The sequence below is a fragment of the Haliaeetus albicilla genome, chromosome 16 (assembly GCF_947461875.1).
Source record: "Haliaeetus albicilla chromosome 16, bHalAlb1.1, whole genome shotgun sequence".
Classification (NCBI taxonomy): Eukaryota; Metazoa; Chordata; class Aves; order Accipitriformes; family Accipitridae; genus Haliaeetus; species Haliaeetus albicilla.
In genome coordinates, this window is record NC_091498.1 from 7,941,657 (window position 1) to 7,961,608 (window position 19,952).

General features: G+C 47.6%; 1 protein-coding gene across 15 annotated transcripts in view; it reads left to right on the top strand.

Annotated features, from left to right (window-relative positions):
- SCMH1 (Scm polycomb group protein homolog 1) overlaps positions 1 to 19,952 on the top strand; it is a 75,512-nt gene that overhangs the window by 19,264 nt on the left and 36,296 nt on the right. For 13 of the 15 annotated variants that reach the window (XM_069803408.1, XM_069803421.1, XM_069803420.1 and 10 more), the window contains 6 exons: positions 790 to 874; positions 3,603 to 3,671; positions 9,600 to 9,670; positions 10,445 to 10,679; positions 13,752 to 13,840; positions 14,802 to 15,045. In XM_069803408.1, coding sequence (XP_069659509.1) covers positions 850 to 874; positions 3,603 to 3,671; positions 9,600 to 9,670; positions 10,445 to 10,679; positions 13,752 to 13,840; positions 14,802 to 15,045 — 733 coding nt within the window. In that variant the 5' untranslated portion in view covers positions 790 to 849. The remainder of the gene's footprint in view (positions 1 to 789; positions 875 to 3,602; positions 3,672 to 9,599; positions 9,671 to 10,444; positions 10,680 to 13,751; positions 13,841 to 14,801; positions 15,046 to 19,952) is intronic. The other 2 variants (XM_069803416.1, XM_069803417.1) reach the window with 1 other exon arrangement.

A 19,952-nucleotide genomic window follows, 5' to 3' on the forward strand; every position in this document is an offset into this window, starting at 1 on the left:
CATGCTTTTACTAGCTTTCCTAAGGGCTTGTTTGCAGCTCAGCCATTCATTTAGATATTTTCTGTCAGGGCTTGGCAAGGCTCGGCATATGCAATAAGCACTGCCCTGTGAGACCGGCAGTGCAGGAGCACTGGTCTCTGTCTACATGTCCAGCACACATCTCCCAAGAGCTCTGATTTTTGGTAACATTTGCTTATAACAAGAAGGCAAATGCTTTTTTCTTGTTGGGAACAGTCCAGCCAGTTTTCCTCCAACCAGGAAGAAAAAAATGCAGCGCGACTTGGACACTCATTGCAGTACTAACAGCAAAAATATTTCCTGGGTCATTGTCCAATTTCTCATCCTTATTACCCAGAACTCCTGTGAGCAATTTGAATTGCAAGTGGCGAGCTGGGGATTGCGGTGCTGCTTTGCCAGAGTTAATGTTATGTTTCCATGTGTTTTCTTTCATAAATTTCAGCTCTATCTCCCTTTGTTAGTGAGCAAGAGCAGTCCCCCCTTCCATGCACACACTCGGGACTCACTGTAGAGTTAGCACGGAGACTGGCATATGCTCCTCTCACTTATTTATGCCACTCCCGCTGCCATAAATTTGAAGTTGTCCTCATATTGGAGAAAGACTTGTAGTTTCCGGGGCATTGAAATGAATTGTCTGTGTTCAGTAGATGTTCTGTGCAACCCAGGGTGAAAGAGCATTTATTTTCTCCCCACTGTGTGATTACTTAATGTTGCAGATGACTGTGTGCTCCAGAATGGGGAATTTTCTCATATTTGTTTCTTTTGTCCTAGAAATCTTCAGTTGTCTAAAAGCAAGCCAGTTCCAGAATAAGGACAGCAGCAGGTGATATAATGCGGAAACCAGGCCCTCAAAAAGGTAAGCAGTGATGCTTGGCACAGCCAAAGGCCTGGTAGCGAGCTGGCATGGACCGAACGACTGAGCACATCGGGAGGCCAGCGATGGCGTGGGAGCTTGGGGGACATGTGCTTGCAAGCTCGAAACGGAGCCGCTTGTTTCTCCGGCAGCATGCAGAGAACACTTCATCAATCCACCCCCGAGATGGGCGGAGGAAGAGTCCCTTGCCAGGTGCACCCCTGCAGCTTGTGGGGCACAGTGTCAGGCGGTGAGGGTGCTCTGCGGAGCCTGCAGCATGCACCATCTGCTAGTGCTCCCAGCGTGAGGCAAACTGCTTCTCCGCTGGCACAAGCCTCCCCCTTCTAATGAGGCGTGAAACCAAAGACCAGCCTACCTTGTGGAGATGAAATCTGTTACGGACGCTTACCTCTCGCCACCCGAGCATCTCGTCCTGTTACACACAGTGGCAGCTGCAGAGCTCAGGGTGGCCGCACACATGCTACCTGTGTCCTGCTTGCCCCAACAAAAAGGGTGAAGTCAAGCAGGCTGCCTGTAGCTGGGCTGCTTAGACTTCGTGTGCTTAACAAAAATATTGATTTCCTTTAGTGTTGTGCCATGCATGTGTGTTTGACTGGAGTGATCTCATCACATGTGCTTCAGAGGATGGGGGAAGGGAGAAGCGTAGAGGATGGAGCATCCTCTGCAGTTCTTTGTTCGCATCTGCTACACGCTCACAAGGTTTATTGCAGGAGATTTCTATGCTCAATTTCTCTCCTTCCTTTATTTTTTTTAAACGTCTCCTTTGCTTCTCTGGTGGTTCATCTTACAGAAGCATTATCCTCTTCCTAACACTGCGTGTCCTTTAATGAAGTGAAAATAAATGAAGGAAAGCAGGGAATGGGGAGAGCCTGCTGTGAGGCAGCTGGAGGGCTTGATAATAAAAGAGGCAGGTTGATTAGTCAGCAGTGTGGCCATGGACCGGGCTGGCTGAATTTAGCCTTGCACACAGCTTGTCCTCTCTGCCTCGTAGAGCAGGGTGCCTCCAGCCAGCGTAGCTGTGTGACCTGTGCTGTGAATACCGTGCCATAGGTTGCAGAAGCAACATCTGCACCGTACACACATGGGTTTCTGTCCTACTTACCTGTTTTTTTTAATAATGCATGGAACTTTTCCTTTTTCTTTATTTGCCTGCAGAAATTCTTGTTTCTTTCCCTCTCTGCTGCTTTTGCAGCATGCTTAATGAGGATTTTTGCATGTTAAAGGTTAAGAGTAAAATGTAACTTCACCTGCAGAGTATGGCGAAGGGCTATTTTTCGTGCACAGATGCTATTAGAGAGCTATCCTGCAACACTTGAGAGGAGCATTACCCATCCTGGGGGGCATTTTTGCTTCCGACTTAAATACTTTGTGTCCTTTATTCTTGGTTTCTTAAGGAGCTGGCAGAACACTGTCCTTCATAGGAATACATTCATAGGAAAGGTGTCCTTCCATCCTTTTCATTCATTTGTGCCTCTCCAAGGAGGCTCTTTGTCTGGTCCACGTCTGGATGCTGTGGCAATGCTCCATATGTCCCTCGCGTTCATTTAAGGGATAAAACCTACATGCCATCCTCCTGTCCATTGTATTGAAAAGAATGTCAAGAAGAGAAGATTGCAAAAATAATGATCCAAAAGCAATTTCAGACATCTTAAGACCCACCAGGCCACTCTAGCAGTAGCTCACGGCCTGCCTCTTTCAGCTACTTCTCAGGAGATTTCAAAACTTTTCCTGTTTTCTTTTTTCTTCCTTTCACAAGGAGCTGCTTTTCGTGGGGGCAAGGTACGTTTTGTAGAGCACTACCAAATTGTTGTTTATAATAGCCCTAAAAATGCTTTGTAAAATGAGCTTGACTGCAGCAGCGCTCCCAGGGTGCATCAGTCAGGCAGCAGCGGGTGGAGGAGCTTGCTCAGGGAAAGCTCTGCTGTGGCACGCTGATCTGGCATCCCTCCGTTGAGCTGGAGGCTGCTAGAAGCAGGGATGGGCTTCCCCTGCTTCTTGCTCTGTCATTTTTTTCCAGAGCTGTCTCGGGAACTTTATCTTTTTGTTGCTCTGAGGTCCAAAGCTGTCGTGAACAAAGATAACTCAGATGAGATGCTCTTCAGAGCTAGTGCTACTTTGCTGTGCTCTCCTGTGAGCTGTGCAGGACAGGTGGTGGTAACCCAGTGTTGCATGTGGAAAGGGCAGTTGTGCAGACTTTCAGAGAAGTCCTCTCCCCATCACCAGAGAGGGTTGAGGCTGTGTGAGTAAGGCTAGCTGCAGTAACCTAGAGTTCATAAACAAGGAGCAATTCAGGCTCCAATTCTCGGCATAGATGTTCCACATGAGCCGTTTTTAGTGGCTTTCACATTTGTTCCTCTCAAGCCTCGCCACCTCTTCACATAGTTAAAATTATGAAGCTCTAGCAGTTTGCTGCTTTTTACATTATTGCTTGCCATTGTGGAAGAACACCAGTTGGTGAGGACTAGGCAGAGACTAAGATGCAAATGCAGATACCTCATGTCAGGTCTTCTCTTGAGCTGTGTGGAGGAAGGGAGCACACCCCACAGATTTAGGTAAATCATCCATGTTACCTGGGGTCATGACAGGGAGGACAGGGTGGTCACTCCTCTCCTCTGAAGTGCCTGTAAAGCAAGTGACATGAGCAGATAATGTTGAAGAGCACATTAGCTGGCTTCTTTCACTGACACAAATGCTTTATTTCTTGTCTCAGCCATAGACTGGAAAGATGGTAAAAAGCACAAGTATGGCCGCCCGTCAGAGTCTCCCTCCCAGTACCAAGGTAAGAGAGCTCCCTCCTTTCTCCCGATGTGGGAAACTGCAGCATGCCAAATTAGTTTACAGATAAAAACTGCTTTTGGACAGTCCTCGTGTATTTAATTCTGACCACAGTCAAAAATGGCTGAGAAGACACCAGGGTAAGCACACAGCTGAGCCGGCTCATTTTTAAATCAGACAGGATTGAGCAGATGTTTTTTACTGCCCAGCCATGAGTGCCAAGGAGCGACTCTGCCCACATTTTCACATGTGTGCTGGGCATAAGGAGCCTCTTACTCCGCCACGAGGTCCTCTTCCATGTTCACAGCAGCGGCTAGCCCAGTCATTGTTGCTGTAGCAGAGACATGGTGTGACCTGCACTCCTTCTTCCCCAGTGGCAGGAATTTGGCCCTTACCCCAATAGAGGCGATGCTGGCTGGCTCAGTGGAGCGCTGGGTGAAGGCTGGCAGTAGCAGCACAGGAATTGGTCACTTCTTGCTCTCTTTGGAGATGAGATGTCCTGTGCACAGGCAGGGTGGGCTGTGGCCCTGTGCACAATGCCTGCGGGTTGAGTTCATAAAACTGGTAGCTCCTGCTATCTCTCAGGGGGGATATGCAGGTGACTTCTGACTTTAGGAGGTTTATGTAAGGCTTGTATAATTTAGTAAAAGATTTTAGGACCTGTATTTTACTTACAGAATATAAGAAGGTGATGTCCTTATATTCTCCATGTCCTTATATTAAGAAGGTGATGTCTGTACTTCCCACCAAGTACAGAGCAACAATAAACTAAACGATTGCCTGAGTTAAGCCATCTCTAACAGGAAATGTGTTTGCCTTTGTGAAAGACTCTCCTGTCTTAGAGCCCCTGGGAGAGTTGAGGTGGCTGCTGTGCCTCAAGGGCTTGGTTATCCTGGGCCCTGAGGTGAGGCTCAGGCTGGTGGTTCTCGGGCATGTTGCACTGTGGGCCACCATCAGCCCTCACCGTTCTCTCTTGGGCCATCTTGTCTGTCCTTGCCTGCCCTTACACTGAACTAATACGCATCACAGTTTGGGAAGGACCTTCTCCAAGAGGAGGAAGTTTATTAGCACCTCTGATAAAGTCCTGGGTACTCTGTCACCCTGTGCTGAGTTCCACATGATATTATGGGGCACCGTCACAGCTCACATGGCCTGTGTATAGCCAGCCTTTGGGGTGTTGGGGGCTCCATTGCAGTTTCCCCTCTGCTCCATGCGCAGCACTGTTTGCAGATGTCAGAGGACTGGCTGTTGTTCAATGGCAATGCCAACCTGAAATGGAGCTTTCTGTGAAATTCAGAGGCGTGCTTTCCCATCAGCACTCATGGTAACCCAGTACACCAACCTCCGCGCCTCACTTCATCGCAAAGCTTGCTGGTCTAGGGAGGAAATGCTGCAGATAGGCCGATGTACATGTGTCTGCTTGACAAGCACATGGTGTAGCAGCGAGGTTCAGGGATTGTCTCCCTGCAAGAAACTCTGAGCAGCTCATCACTGCCCGAAGCTTGGGTACACAGTGAGGGGGGTGAAGCTGCAGCACCTTTCTGGCACGGAGCACCCTGTAATCCGGGCTGAAAGGATTTCTGCTCAAAGTTAATACTGAATTGGGACACAACTGAGAAGAAGCAAAACAGACAGCATCCTGGTGTTTGAAACCTATTAGTTTTGGCCCACACATTCTCGAGTTTCTTCTGAGCAAGACAGTGAGTAAGTGGGATCATGTTATCGGTTGTAGCTGTTACCAGTGGAGAATGTGCAGCTGGTTTGATGGCTGAGCAAAGTGCCTGGAAATTATAACAGGTAGGACATGCAGGAGCTCTGCCATCATGGTGGGAGAGCTGACCCCTTGAGAAGCTGCAGCCAGACGTAGTGGAACGCCGCCGTCGCCTTTGGATCTGCGAGCAGAGACAATACTCTGCTAATTTTCATACTGAGTTGGCTCAAACTGTGCTGCTTTCATGTGCTGCCTTGATGCTCGTTAGCAGACACACATATGGGCTGCAGACTTTAATGGGATGCCTTGATCTGCGTAGGGCACGTTCTCCTTCACAGATGTGACCTGAAACGCACATGTATCGTTTCAGTTGGATTGATGACCCCTTGGGAGCCGAAATGCTAATGGAGCCCAAACCAGACTTCAGTTAAAGATATAAACAGAAACTCCATCTTCATTTAAATTCTGGGCAAAAGATCAACGTTAAATGCAACATGATGAGAATCCAAACACAAGAGTGCAGAGTTGCATTGTTCACAACTACTGTAGTTTGACCCCTTGAGTATGTGGAGTGTTTTGTTTGTAGTAAATATTTTTGAAGGTTAAGACATCAGAGTCCAAATCTGACACTCTGCCTGCAAGTAATATCTCCCTTTGGCACAAGCGCACAGTAAGGAGCTTTGCAAAGGCAAGCAAAAGTGATAGACAGTCACCCTTAGTAGGCATTTTCACAGCCGAGTTACAGGGAGTCATATAGGTTTACAATCCTTGGCTTTTGTTTAGCTCACAGATGTAATTACAAAACTGTGGTGTTTCTCATTAAGTGTTGTTCTCTCGTTTCTTCCTGTAAAGATCTGATGTCTGTTATACAGAGGAACCCAGTCCATTCAAACAGTGATCCTTCCAAGTCTGTGGGAATATGGTGTGCTTTGCAAGGTGGGGGAGAGAACATGAAAGGGAAGGCAGAGACCAGGCAAGAGACGGTGATTTTAGGGCTGGTAGGACATTTTGCATATTGTACTGGAAGCCAGCAGCAGCAGCGGAGCAAGTGTTCTCCTTTGCTTTTCAGGGCGAGAGAGGATTTCAGTCCCTATAGTCAGCTCTGTCCTTGGACACTCCTGCTCCATTACTAGTAAAAGGGACACTTTAGGACTGGCTGAAGTGCTGTTTTTTCGTGAAGCGAAGTAATTCACTGGCAAGTGGAGAAAAGTCACCAGGGTTTTTTGACCAACACTCAGAAAACATTCTCCAGTGTTACCTGCCCAGGCCAGATAAGAAACAATCATCTTGCTGACTGAAATGTCCTATCCCTCTACAGTAAGGCATCCAATTTATTAATATGAATAAGAATATTGAGAGAATATAAAATACAAGATAGTTGGTCTGTGCTAATGAGAAAGCCAAGCAAGATATTCTCAATGTTTCCCTCTGGTCTTATAACCTCCATACACAGGGCGCCTGTAAAATGGCATCAGCCAGCAGCTTTGGTGTCCTGGCCAACAGCATGCCTGGCATGGAGGGTCCAGAATAGATCCGTTTGGAGCTGACTGTTGGAATTGAGTGGGAATTAGTATGGCGAGCAGGATTTGGGTATGGTCCAGAGGAGTTAAGGTTGAGAGGGCCAAGTGTGATGTGTCCATCTTCAAGTATATGCGCTCTTTCTCAAGTACAGAGCTCAGGGCTTGTTCTCTGCTCCCCAATTAAAAAAGCCTTAAGCGCCTGCTGCTTTTTTCTGTTTTATTGGCAGCTCTCCCTTTGTTGTAAAAAGAAAACCCCAACTTCTGTGTTATGCCATTTTCTTCTGATTCTTCCAGCAGTTCTTAGGTTGAAGCTGATCGTATTTGGTTAAGTTTAAGTGTACTTTGAAATTCCTGCTTGAAAAACATTGTATTGTGAACTAATTAACTAATAATTCATTTAAAACTATTCCCTACATTCTGTGCAAGGCTTCTTCTCACGCTAAGGCAATGGTGGCAGCCTCCAATTTCAATATGCAGTTTCTGTCCTGGTTTGAGAGTAATCCTGAAAAAGAAGTGCAGTCTTTAATTGTGCTTGTCATGCCATCTTTATGTAAAGAAATGGCCAACAGTGAACAGAGGAGGAAGGAAGGCTTAACTCTGCTGTATCTGCTCTGTCTTTTCTTAGAGTTTAGAGAAGTCTTTCTGCTGCTCCTACTTTTCTTTGCAAAATAAGTCACCAGAACTGTGAGTTGTAAGTAGCTGCAGTTGTAGTGTTGTGTGTGTCTTTGTATGGTGGTTGGGTCTCAACAGGCTCTAGAATTAATCTCCAATAAGTTCCATGTCCAAACACTATTTTTAGAGGCACGCAGCTGCCTCAGAAATTTGCTGCTCCTGCTGGGATTGTGCAGCGTCAATCTCAACAGCAGCGTGAGCTGCTGCAGGGAGCAGAACGGCCTCACTTTGTGCAGAGTGAGTGAAAAGTGGAAGGATTAAAACCATGACTACTTTTAATAGCGAGGGATTGAAACCAGCTGAGGGGAGGGTAGGTTTCCTTTTTAAAATAAAATTGTCAAGCGCAGCTGATCCTTTTCAAGATACTTGCTCAGGCCCTGGGGCTGAGGCTTGCACTCCTTGTCCTGGTGCTGTTACCATGGGCATCCTCTGTGCTTCATGGACAAGGGCCTCTGAAGGGCCACCGCAGTCTGAGAAGAGCCCAGATCAGCAACCAGAGTAAAGGGGTGGGATGCATGAGGCACTTCGATGCCAGGAGTGCCTGGGTTTGCTTTGCCTGGGTATTTATTACACATTATTCATACAAAGAGTTTCATTGACATAACAGAGTGTAAAATCATATCTTCAATTAAAGCAAAAGAAATTTGTTTTTGTGAGAACATCATTGCAGTAAATCACTGAATTTCTTCATTTGTCCTGGTGTGAGACCGTTGGCTGAAAAGAAAATACGTGCCAATGGATGGAAATGCGTACTCTGAGGAATGGAGAGCTGCTGTCAGAGTCTGTAAACAGAATTATATTCAGCCAGTGTGGCAACGAAACTATTTTTTTCTGTTCTTTTCCACTGTATTTACCAGCATGCTAGTCGTCTGCATGGGAGGGCAAGAAAGCAGCATTTCTTTTATTTATTTGAAGCTGGTAGATTGTCAAGCCCTTAAGGCTTCTCTGTGCATGTGAGGCAGAAATAAAGTAACGTGTGCTGACCTTAATGCCTGAATTTTTAGAGGTGTGGTGTGCACTGCAGTAGCTAAAATGGCTCTTAATGTAGCTTTTGTTTTGAAAATAGACTGATTAAAACTTGACGTGAATAGGGGAAGCGGTAGCTGACTCTTTAATTGTGCTGCCACCAATGCTCTTGAAATGACTTGAAAACAGTGGTCTCCTGGGAGCCATTCAGATGAATACAAGCTAATGTCATGCTGGAAGGATCCTTTCCCAGCTGCTCAGCTTAAATGGCAAAAGTCATGATTTGCTTGGATCACAGGAGCTTTTAATTCCTAATTTAATAACAGGTTTCCCTGGATGGCATATTGCTTTTACCCTTCCTGCTGTACATGGGAAAGGTGCAGGCAAGGATAAAATGCACTTCCCCCAGCAGCAGCACTCAGTGGAAGGGGCTTTGGTGTTGGATGTGAGCCGTTGTGTTCAGTAAATCCCCATTTGGAGGATCCCTGCTTCCATCCTGCCTAAGCTATGGGCCCCGTGTCCGCTTCAGGAAATTAATTACTGACCTGTACACTAGTTGCTGGGGATGGGCTGATACCTGCTTCGAGCTGCTGGCTCGTGGGGCAGGCTGTGTGCATGCTGGACCATGCACAGCACAGTGCAGTTTCCTGTTGATTTGGGCTGCTTTTAGCCCACAGTGACTGTTCTTAGTCCCCAGACTGAGCAATGTGTTTAACAAATGATTTTTAAGAGGCAGTTCTCTGGAAGACTCCATGAATTCCCATCTGTGCTAGGTATTTTCTATTAAGTTGTAAGTTGTTATCTTCACTTTTTGCAGACCCTTCTTGGCAGTGCAGAGGCAGTAAGATGCCGTAGGCAACGCCATGCTTTGTTCTGCCTGTCAGCTGCAGTTGTAAATCTTCTGTGGTCACAAACATCAGAGGATCTTGATGAAAACATACTGCCTGTGAGCACCTCCTCTGTGAGAAGTTGAGAACTGGCGGCGTTAGGAGTCCAGCCATCTCTTTTTCTGAGCTTTTTGCTCATCAGTTCCTATTTGAATCCTTTTGTTTTCTCTTCTCAGGTCACTTCACCTGGGAGAAATACCTGAAAGAGACATGTGCCATCCCAGCTCCTGCCCATTGCTTCAAGCAGGTAAGAGGGTGAAAACAAGAAAGGTCAAGGGCGATGGTGCATTGGTGACCCAGGAGTTCTGTGCCTGGGATAGGCCCCTTCTTGTCAAGGAAAATGCTTAAGGATATTGGAGACTTAATAGAAATCCAAGTGTGCTGAAGCAAAAATAAAAAAGATACATTTAGGCGCTGCAAATGTTAGAGTAGCACAGAAGATTTTACTGTCAGCTGTGCATGGATAGGAACACAACGATGTTTTTACTCTGCCAAGCACTGGCCCTTGGAGAAAATGTTCTGCTGTGACCCAGCTTTTGGTGGATCCTGCTCAGCATGGAAATTTTCTGCAGAATTCACCTGATCTTTGTGAATGGAATAGCAGCCCACTGGGCATCACGTATTTGAGCACAGACGTGGTCATGTTGAGTACAGGGGATACAGGAGTGAATCAGCATGGTACACCTGGGTCCAGATGGAGGGGCAGCAGCAGAAAGGAGTATCTGTTTGGGTCTTAGGTTGGCTGGGTGATTCTCCTGGGAAGAGGGCTAAGAGGAAAATGTAGGTCTAGTTGTCTAGATGATGCAGTACCAAAAGGTGATTGTCTAGGTTACAGATCTGCCGGGGCTTGACAAACTTTCTTTGCTGCTCTGTGGTGTCTGCTCCCATGCTGTGCTTGGAGGATGTTGTCAGTCTTCGGTAGAATCAGTTTTGGTGCTCTTACGGCTTAAGCTTTATGACTGAGGTGGTGTGTATATTGGAAATCCTAGCTCTAACTGCATCCCTGTTTTTCTCTTTGCAGTCATACACTCCACCCGCAAATGAATTCAAGATCAGCATGAAACTAGAAGCCCAGGACCCCAGGAACACCACCTCCACTTGCATTGCCACAGTGGTGGGTCTGACAGGTGCACGCCTCCGCCTGCGCCTTGATGGCAGCGATAACAAGAATGACTTCTGGCGGCTGGTGGACTCAGCTGAAATCCAGCCTATAGGAAACTGTGAGAAGAATGGAGGGATGCTGCAGCCTCCACTGGGTGAGCTGAAGTTCAACTGTCCAGCAAGCGCCTACATTATTGGTGGGGAAAACCTTAGGGTTTTTTATATTTCTGTTCTTGGGACAGAGACCCATGGACTGCCCCTGCCTACCACTGTGTTGTAGACCAGCCCTGTTAGCTTGGACTGTTAAACAGATGTATCCCACACCAGGTCTGTATTTCCACATGGACACCGTGGCATGGATAGGAAGATGCTTTAGAGTGTATATGAAAGAGCTCTTTGCACTTAAGTGAGCTGCTTGCACTCTTTGCGGCTCAAGCTCAGGATTAGCACATGCTGACCACGCTCTTAAGCCTTCTGAAATTCTCCCTGTGTACCTCAAAGGGAAAACACATTTTCCATGCATTCGTGTGAAAGGATGCCAGAGCCACTCCATTTCCCAGAGGGCACACAAGCAATCAAGGGCCACCCCAAAGTCCTGGTGACCAGGGTGTGGGCAATAGTGTTGAAGGCAGAACAACTGTGATGGCCTTTGCTGGGTGATTGCCTGTATAAGGACAGAATGAATCCAGGTTCTTTTTTGCTGGGAGACACCACACAGTCACACAGGCAGTGCTGACACATAGCTCTAGCAATGGCTCAATCTCTGGCCATTGCCCATTGCTTTAGGCTTCTGATCCTGCTTGCAAGCACTGTCATCTCAAAGGTGTGCTTGACATGAAATGGCTGCCATCCATCAGTGCTTTCCCCTGCACTCCCCCTTCGAGCTGAGCACAGTACTGGTGTCTGGGTAGAGGTGCTTTGCTGGGCATCTGTAAAACTTGATGTAGAGAATAACCAAGAGGGCAATTAGGGCTGAGGCATCTGCTGTATCACTGCTAATCCTGACACTGTGATTTCAAAAGCATTTAAATTTTCATTCATGCTGTCTAAGTGTATTTGTGTCCAAGTGTCTTTGGGGCAATAGCAGGTTCACTGGAGACCGTCTGATGGGGAAACATAATGTCTGAAAAGGTTCCCAGTGATTTAAGTACTGTCTCACGTGAAGGGACGTTTGCGATATTTCATCTGTTTGTTTATTTAATTTTGCTTGGCTACACCTTTATAAATAACCTGGACAGTCGAACACTTCTTCCAGTCTTGTCTTCAGTTAAACACACTTTTTTTTTTTTTTTTTTTTTGACACTGGCCAAATGATGAGCTGATTTGCTGGTTCTTTCCTGATTAAGCAGCAAGATTAATCTGCTTTTGCATTCTGCTGCCCATTATTTTTGAAGTGTCTTCATAAATCTGTCTCTCAATTAGCAAATCCCCAAATAATATCAAGCCGATCTATAGTGATGCAAGAAACCTTCAATAGCATACCTTGAGTTAGGAATATTTTTATTCGTGTTTTTTCCTGGAGCACCATTTGTGAGCTTTGGTGGAAGTACAGTCTAAATTGCAATGGGACACTTGGGACTGACCATTCTGAAGAAGGAAGAAACATCAGCAGGTGCATGTTTTGGCACATCACACCACACGAAGCTGTGTATATGCAAGTCTAATTACACTCTTTCCCTTCCTAATTGCTACAGACAAAACCTGCTGCAGCTATTAACATTAAAGCTGCCATTTTGTATATTACTTTTATGCATGCCGCTGTCCATTTGCAGACATCTCTTTGAAACCTTGGTCCTAGGGTGCAGCTCACAGCTCTGGTGCGGCCTGCCCAGCAGGCATGGGTACCTGTCCTAGCTGGCAGTGATGGGTTCGTCCTGTGCCTTGTCTGGGTTTTGCCAGCAGATGGCAATAAGTGTAATCGAGTTGAGAGCAAAACTCATTTCCGACTGTGCCAAAGGAGAGGGTTCATACGCTGGAAGAAGCCTGTGTGCCCAGCTCTGATCTATATTGCCTGCTTAACCGTGGGCCAGACAAGAGTGGTTCTGTTGCACCCAGCATAAAGACAGGTAACAAATAGCTAGTTTTGCAGTTGTTGTTTCTGCCTGCAGAGTGCAAGGGCCCGGAAGACCCAGCAAGGATTTTCTGTGTTCCTTGTAGTATTTTCCATGTGTACACATCCACTGCTGCTCCCCTTCTTTACGTAGATAATTAATGTAAAAGATTATCTTTGCCCCTCAGGAAGCTTAGCTCTCCCATCCCCTGAGATTTGTGGTTAGCTTGTTTGGTTTCCAGGCTGCTCTGACAGAGTTGCAGGGCTGGCAGGGTGGCCTGTAATGAGCTGGCTGTGTTCTGGCATTTCAACCCTGGCAAAACTTTGCCATGTTAATCATCATGCACTGTTGTGGTTTAACCCCAGCCAGCAAATTAACTCTATCCCAGCTGAAACCAGGACAATGGGATGCTTTCCATCTAGGTGCAGTCCCAGGATTACCGTCAAAACACAGTAAATAGAGAAAGTGCAATGCCTTGTTCAGCTGAGCAGCAGAAATTGCCTGTACAGGAAGATCCACATTCAGCAAAGATGGTGTTTTGTGGTATCTGGAGACTTTTGTCAGTTGTGCAGTCATACTCAGTGCCATAGACTCACAGCATGTGAATGTGCTTTTTTCTTCCCATAAGCCCCTTCCTGTTATTTCTCTACTTTTTTTCACAGAAGGTGTCGAGCCAAAAACTGCTATCCTTTCCTGTAATGGTTAAATCTGTTTCCCAGCCAAGTCACAGCCACTTTATTTCTTCAGGTTAGCTTGCCTGCAGCTCACTCTAAAAGGTGGAGGAGGCCACCCAGAAACTGAGATTCCCTATTGAGGAAGAAATTTTATAGCCTGAGTGTGCACTTGCTGATTCATGTCTCCCCTGTAGTAGGATAGTGCCACCAGCACTAGTGCTGCACAAAATGCTCTGCCTGTATGGTCAATGTACAGACTTTTCTTACGATAAGCAAATACTGGAGTCAAAAATCCATTTCCAGATGTTTCTTTTCAACAACATAATGTTTTGTGTTCAGAGTACCTGGAAAAGGTCAAACCTGACTGTCCAGCCTGAGGAGGAGGGTGGTGTGGGATCACAGTATGTGCCTGCTGCAAAGTTCCCATCAGAGCAGGCATGTGCTGCCAGATCCAGTTACCCCCACAGCCTTAAAGACTCCATCTCTGCTTCCTTCTCTGCAGGCTTTCGGCTGAATGCCTCCTCTTGGCCCATGTTCCTTCTGAAGACTCTGAATGGAGCAGAGATGGCTCCTGTCCGGATTTTTCACAAGGTATTTTACCATACTGTTTGTGAAGACGTCCTTCTGGCATGTCCCCTTTACTGCAAAGCACCAAAATCACAGCTGGCATCTCACATGAGATCTGCTGATCCCAGAGATGAAGAACATTGCCCAGCTTTGCCAGAGTGCTGCTTCTCTAGTAGAGACCCAGACCCTCTGCGGCTGTGTTGTAGCAGTGTCAGGATGCAGAGAGAGGTCTGCTAAGAAAGTGTCCTGGGCTTCAACACTTGGGCTTGAGAGATGTGCTTGTTTTTTCACTTGGGCTGCAGGTGCTACTCAAAGTCAGGAATGCAATATGTGAAAGCACCTCTCTGAAACTTTTTAGTGTACCAGAGCTTGTAAGGAGTGCAAATATTGCTGTGAGGCAACACTATTCTCACACCCCTAGTGAAGTCAGAGAGAGACAGAAGCCAGTCTAGAGCCGTGTGCTGTGGTATGGGATGGTTGGTGTGGCTTTAGTGTATCTCAGGTATAAAACACTAGGAAGAGCAAGCCCCAGATAAGGATGGATGGTGGATCTCTCACATGTCTAGCAAAGCTGAAGGTGGGGGAAGAATGAGAGAGAGAGACTGTCATATCTCAGGTTTTCCTGCTCTGAGATAACAAGGTGAGAGTATCCTATAGAGGCTCTTTTCTTTGGACCTCTATTTTCTGCCTGTGTTGGGTGACAGTTGTCACAGGGTGCAGTGTTAACACAGCACTGTCTGGATTTGGTCCAGCAGCCAGGTGATGGCAGAGCAGTCAGTAGTGGACTTTGTTGCCTCTTGACTTAAAGGGCATATGGTTGCATAGGTAGGCCAGTGTGTGAACACCTAATTGGGGTTCAAGTCCAGCTCACTAGCTCCCTTCTTCACCTGCTTGTGGAGGTGATTTTGCTGATGGAGGGGACAGCCCTGGTCTGGGGAGGCACTGGCATATCCTCTTTGAGCACATTTTCAACTTCTCCTTGTAGGAACCACCATCTCCATCCCAAAACTTCTTCAAGACAGGTATGAAGCTGGAGGCAGTGGACAGGAAGAACCCTCACTTCATCTGCCCGGCCACCATTGGGGAGGTGAGAGGTTCTGAGGTCCTCATAACATTTGATGGCTGGAGAGGTGCCTTCGATTACTGGTGCCGATATGATTCCCGGGACATCTTTCCCGTAGGCTGGTGCTCGCTGACTGGAGATAATCTGCAGCCCCCTGGGACAAAAGGTAAGGCCCACGTTGTTGCTTAGCTGTCTTCCTCCTCCACTCAGCTCTCAAAGAGCAGAAAAACAGGCAGAGGCTAGTAGCAAGGACATCTGGGTGCCCTGTCTGGCTTGCTTATGTTGCTTCATGCGTGGTAAAGGTACAGACGATCATACCTATTAGCAGTGTAACAACCTGGCATCAAGGTGCTAAGGAACAGCCATCCATAAAGATGGGCAGGATGATGGCTCTCTGGAGGGATAGTGGTGCTGTACAACATTGCTGGGGTCTGCTCCTCTTCAGGAATTTCCTTGGAGTCTTTCCTGTGTCTTTGGAACGCATATTCCTAGGGACTTTTTCACAGGGGGACTGGGCTATTTGTGGATATAAGGGAATAATGAGAACTAAGTTGCAGGACTGCACCTGCCTGTACTTCTGACAGTTATCTTGCTCTGCCTTATGCTGTGATCTCTACTGTGAACATGGAAAAAGCAGGTCTGAATGAGGTTGTACTTGCCTTGTTCCTAGAACCATGATTGTTGGTTAGGAATGGTATTGGGGAACTTGCTGCCTTGCAAAGGTCCGAGCATTGGCTGTTGAGATTTTCAGATGTGTCTCTAGCTTGCTAGCATTGCAGTTGTGTTTAGAACCAGGGGAGCTGTCATTGTCCCCATGCACATGCCTCTGGCATTTGCTGGCTGGCAAGTCTGACGCATGCCTGTCAATGAAATGAGAAGCAGGAAAGCAACCTCTCTACTGGAGCTGAAGGATTACTTAGGAAAGGCATTTTTGTGATAAGACTGTTCCTCTTGAAAATCCAGGGTCAGCTTGTGCTAACCCGTCAGGCTGTGCTTTCCTGCTGTCCCTTGATGTGAGCCAGTTCTGTCCTCTGTGCTGCAAGTCTGTTGTCGGGGTGGATTGCCTTAGGTCGTCTCGCATGGCCTGTGTGCAAGCCAAGCTGCGGGCTCCCCTTGGATAGAGATGATTTCTGTCATGGTTGGGATCTGAAAGGCACTCTCACTGTTTATCTTGGATTTATGCATTTGGCCTTGATGTTCCCAGCCTCTCCCTTGCTTCCTGCTGTTTGTTTGTGTCCTGCCTGCTGCTGCCCTACAGGCTCTGCAGAGCTGCTGGGGACCTCCCAGCCAGTGGCTGACCTCTCCAGTGGTACCCTGGAGTCAGGGGCTCTCGCCCAGCATCTCCAAGGTGCTTCTCAGGTACTGCATGAGTGGCTAAAGACATGTTTGTGTTGGGTGGGAGATTTCCTGGCAGTAAACTGGGGGTGAAAGGTTTCAGGAGCGAGATGGAAGCTGCCTTCCCAGGAGAAGTGGGAACCTCCCTCTGACACGCAGCATGCAGCACAGGCAGCTCTGTTCCTCTCCAGCCTCCCTGTGCCAGGGGCTGAAGCTGGGAGCAAGCAGAGAATCCAGAAATAACACCCCATCATGGGGGCAACACCGTGGTAACTTGGAGCCATCTTGAGAAGCATTTGCTTCCCCCTTTGGCAGGCAGCAGTGACAGGCTCTCCCTCTCGTATTGGCTCCATCGGCAGCAACTCTGCAGTTCCCGCTTATGTACAAAAATAGTGAACCCTGAAAGTCACATCTCCCCACTCCCAGGCAGAGGCAGCGCTTGCTCTTGGGCAGATTTCTGCTCTCTTTGCTGCGTTTTTCAAGTACTGGGGCAAGAGCAGGGATTGGCAGAGGTTGCATGAGCCATGTAAAAATGCTGTGGAGTTGGGATCAGCCTTGTCTTTGTGGTATTTTACTTTCCTCTCTGTGGTTACCCCCTCCCTTTCCTGCCCCAGTCTTTCCAGTTTCCACTTAGTGGAATTAAACCAAAAGAAAGGAGCACTGGGAACTTTCCTCATCTGTAATTAAATTCCGCCCTTGTTCCTTTACTCCTCACCCCTGCTTTGGAGGAGGATTGAGCACAGTCCTCCCAGGACCTGAGAGTGCTGCCTTTGGCAGGGTTGGAGGATGCTTCACCACAGAGGGATCCCCCTTTCCTTCAGCTCCGATAAAGCTTCCCTGTGTGCCAGCCTGGAGCCTGCAGGACCACATGGTGGAGTTGGGCAGGTTCCCTTTCCTGGTGGGAATTCCCAAATCAGGGAGACCCAGGGAAACATGAAGGAGGTCAGTGCTAACCGTGGTTATACCGGGCTCTGCTCACATACCAGACTGACTGCCTTGCGCTGAGCTGATGGATACCAGCAGGGAGAGCTGAGAAATCCTGTGAAGAGTTAACTCTGTCGAGACTGATGGCTTCCTGGGGCTGAGCAAAAAGAGGCCTCACCAAATGAGTTCACGTTCAAGGGAAGCAGAACTTCAAAGAGGCCAGGCATATCTGTTTAATGCTGGTAACTTAATTCAGCTCTAATCTGTCCCTTCTGCTGGTTGCCAGCAGAGGTGGAGGAGTGCAGAGCTTCTCCCAGGCACATCCCCTCTCCAGCTCCGGGGCCTCCCACTCCCACCAGTGTTTGCTTAGCTGGGGCGGCTGGGCAGGGTGCTGGTGGAGCTTGGGCCAGGCCAGCCATGCTGAGGGGAGCTTTCAGAAGGGCACATGTGTGTGAAGGGAGGAAAGGGAGGTCAAACAGCGAGGAGGAACAGCTCTCTGCGCACCAGGTTGGTAATTACATCGCTCTCAGGATGTGCTGTCTGTGTGGTGGCCTGCTGGGAGAGCTCCGCTGCGGCCGGTGGCCAGATGGCTGCAGGCTCCCGGGTGTCTCCTGGAGCTCCTCTCTTGATGCAGCACAGCTTGGAGCTGGGGGGTTCAAATAAACACACACCACAGGGGAAACGTAGCTCCAGGGATGCCTGGTTGGTCCTGATCCTCTCTGCCCCATGTAAGCCTGCGGACTGGTGTTGCAGGTCAGCTCTGCTGGGCTTACAGAGCAAGGTGAAATGCCTGTGCATCCTGAGCTCATCCTGTGCATCCTCAGCTTCTTCACACCAGCTTGGCAGCAGTCGGGGAAGGCAGGTCCCCATGACCATCCCAAAGGGAGAGGGGTTTCTATGGGTGTGCAGCAGGCTTCCTCCAGCTTCCCACCCATGCCAGTGGGGCACTCCCAGGGTTGTCTCTTGGCCAGGAATCCCCACTCCACTCTTCACATGTAGTGTACAGCATCTTATATGTCTTCTCATGCCTCTTACACACGTGCTTTTTTACCCTTAAATGCATATCCTGGGCTTTTAGGAATATAAGGTGAGGTGGACTTCCTATTAAACTAAGCGCTAGATTGCAGCTTTGAGCTCTGCTCAAAGGGCAGACTGTGTTAATGATAGTTTCTGCAGTTACCTTGTACACGAGGTGCTTGTGACTTGTGGGTTCACTTCAGAGTTTTAGAAATTAGCTTTTTTGACTGTTTCCAAAAGAGCTGTTTGCACATCCGTTCAGAGTCAAGCAGTCATCCTAGAGAAATATTGATTGAGAAATATTTATCTATCACAGAGCATATACATAAAGCAGCTGAATTAAGGTTGTGTGGGGCATTGAACCCAAACATACTGCAAAGGTTTTGAACTTCCCTGTTGCATGATGGGGTCAGAGTTTCAGAATTAGGGCATCAGAGGAGAATGGTGTTTTCCCCATATTTAGATATTGCAGCACACAAAAGCGCGGCCAAAATACGCTGCATGCACTTTACTAACAACGTTGATTTTTTCAACAGAAGACCCTGAAGGTGTGTTGACTAGGGAAGGAATTATCCCCATCTGCCAGGCCTGCGTGCTTTTCTGTATGAGTTATGTAGTGACTCAGCTGACATTGTAGTAGATACAGCGCAGGAGGTAGCTGATATTTCTCAAGCTGAGAGCTTCAAGGTCTAGATTAAGTTGTGATGCATACAAGGAGTGTATAAGTCTGTGCACTGTGGCAATGTTAGGTAGAAGTGTAAATTGGAAGGAAAGCAGAGATTGAAGGGTAAAATATGTGTTGTGGGTTAGCCCTGGTAGACAGCTGAGCCCCCCTCTGCCACTTGCTCACCCCCGCAGTGGGATGGGGCAGAGAATGAGAAGGGTAAAGGTGTGAAAACTCGTGGGTTGAGATACAGACAGCTTAATAAGTAAAGCAAAAGCTGTACATGCAAGGCAAAGCCAGGTGTTCATTCACTGCTTCCTATCGACACACAGGTGTTCAGCCATCTCCAGGAAAGCAGGGCTTCATCACGTGTAATGGTGACTTGGGAAGACAAATGCCATTGCTCCGATCATCCCCCCCTTCCTCCTTCTTTCCCCCAGCTTCTCTTGATGAGCACAGCATCATATGGTATGGAATATCCCTTTGGTCAGTTGGGGTCAGTTGTCACGGCTGTGCCCCCTCCCAGCATCTTGTGCACCCCCAGCCTGCTCGCTGTGAGAAACAGAGAAGACCTTGACACTCCGCAAGCCCAGCTCAGCAATAGCTAAAACATGAGTGTGTTACCAGTGCTGTTTTGGCCACAAATCTGAAACACAGCACCATACGAGCTATTACTAAAGAAAGTTAACTCTAGCACAGCCAAAACCAGTAGAGTACTTTTGAAAAACTTTGCATGCATTTTACTTTTTCTGAACTTCCTGCTCCTTGGGGAGTCTGGGGGCAACTCAAGCTTTCGTGGCTCTTAAACGGGACAGAAACAATCCTGCTCTCGGGTCACTGACATAAGTGGAGCGCAGATTTGGAAAGCTGCTTTGTCCCTCTCCATTGTAAGCAGTACAGAAAATCAGTATTTAGGATCAACCTAAAGAATGAGGATTGTTGCTTAGTTACTTTAAATCATGTCTGGGGAGAAAGAGCAAGAGATGCACACACAAATGGAGGTGCTGCTGCTAAGGTTCAGGGCAAAACGGATTGAAAAGGGAAATATGAGACTGTGATAAAAATCACTGAGAAGAAAAGAGGAAGTAAGAAGCTGGTTAATGATTGTAGTTTCCAGGGCCACCTGCCCTGGA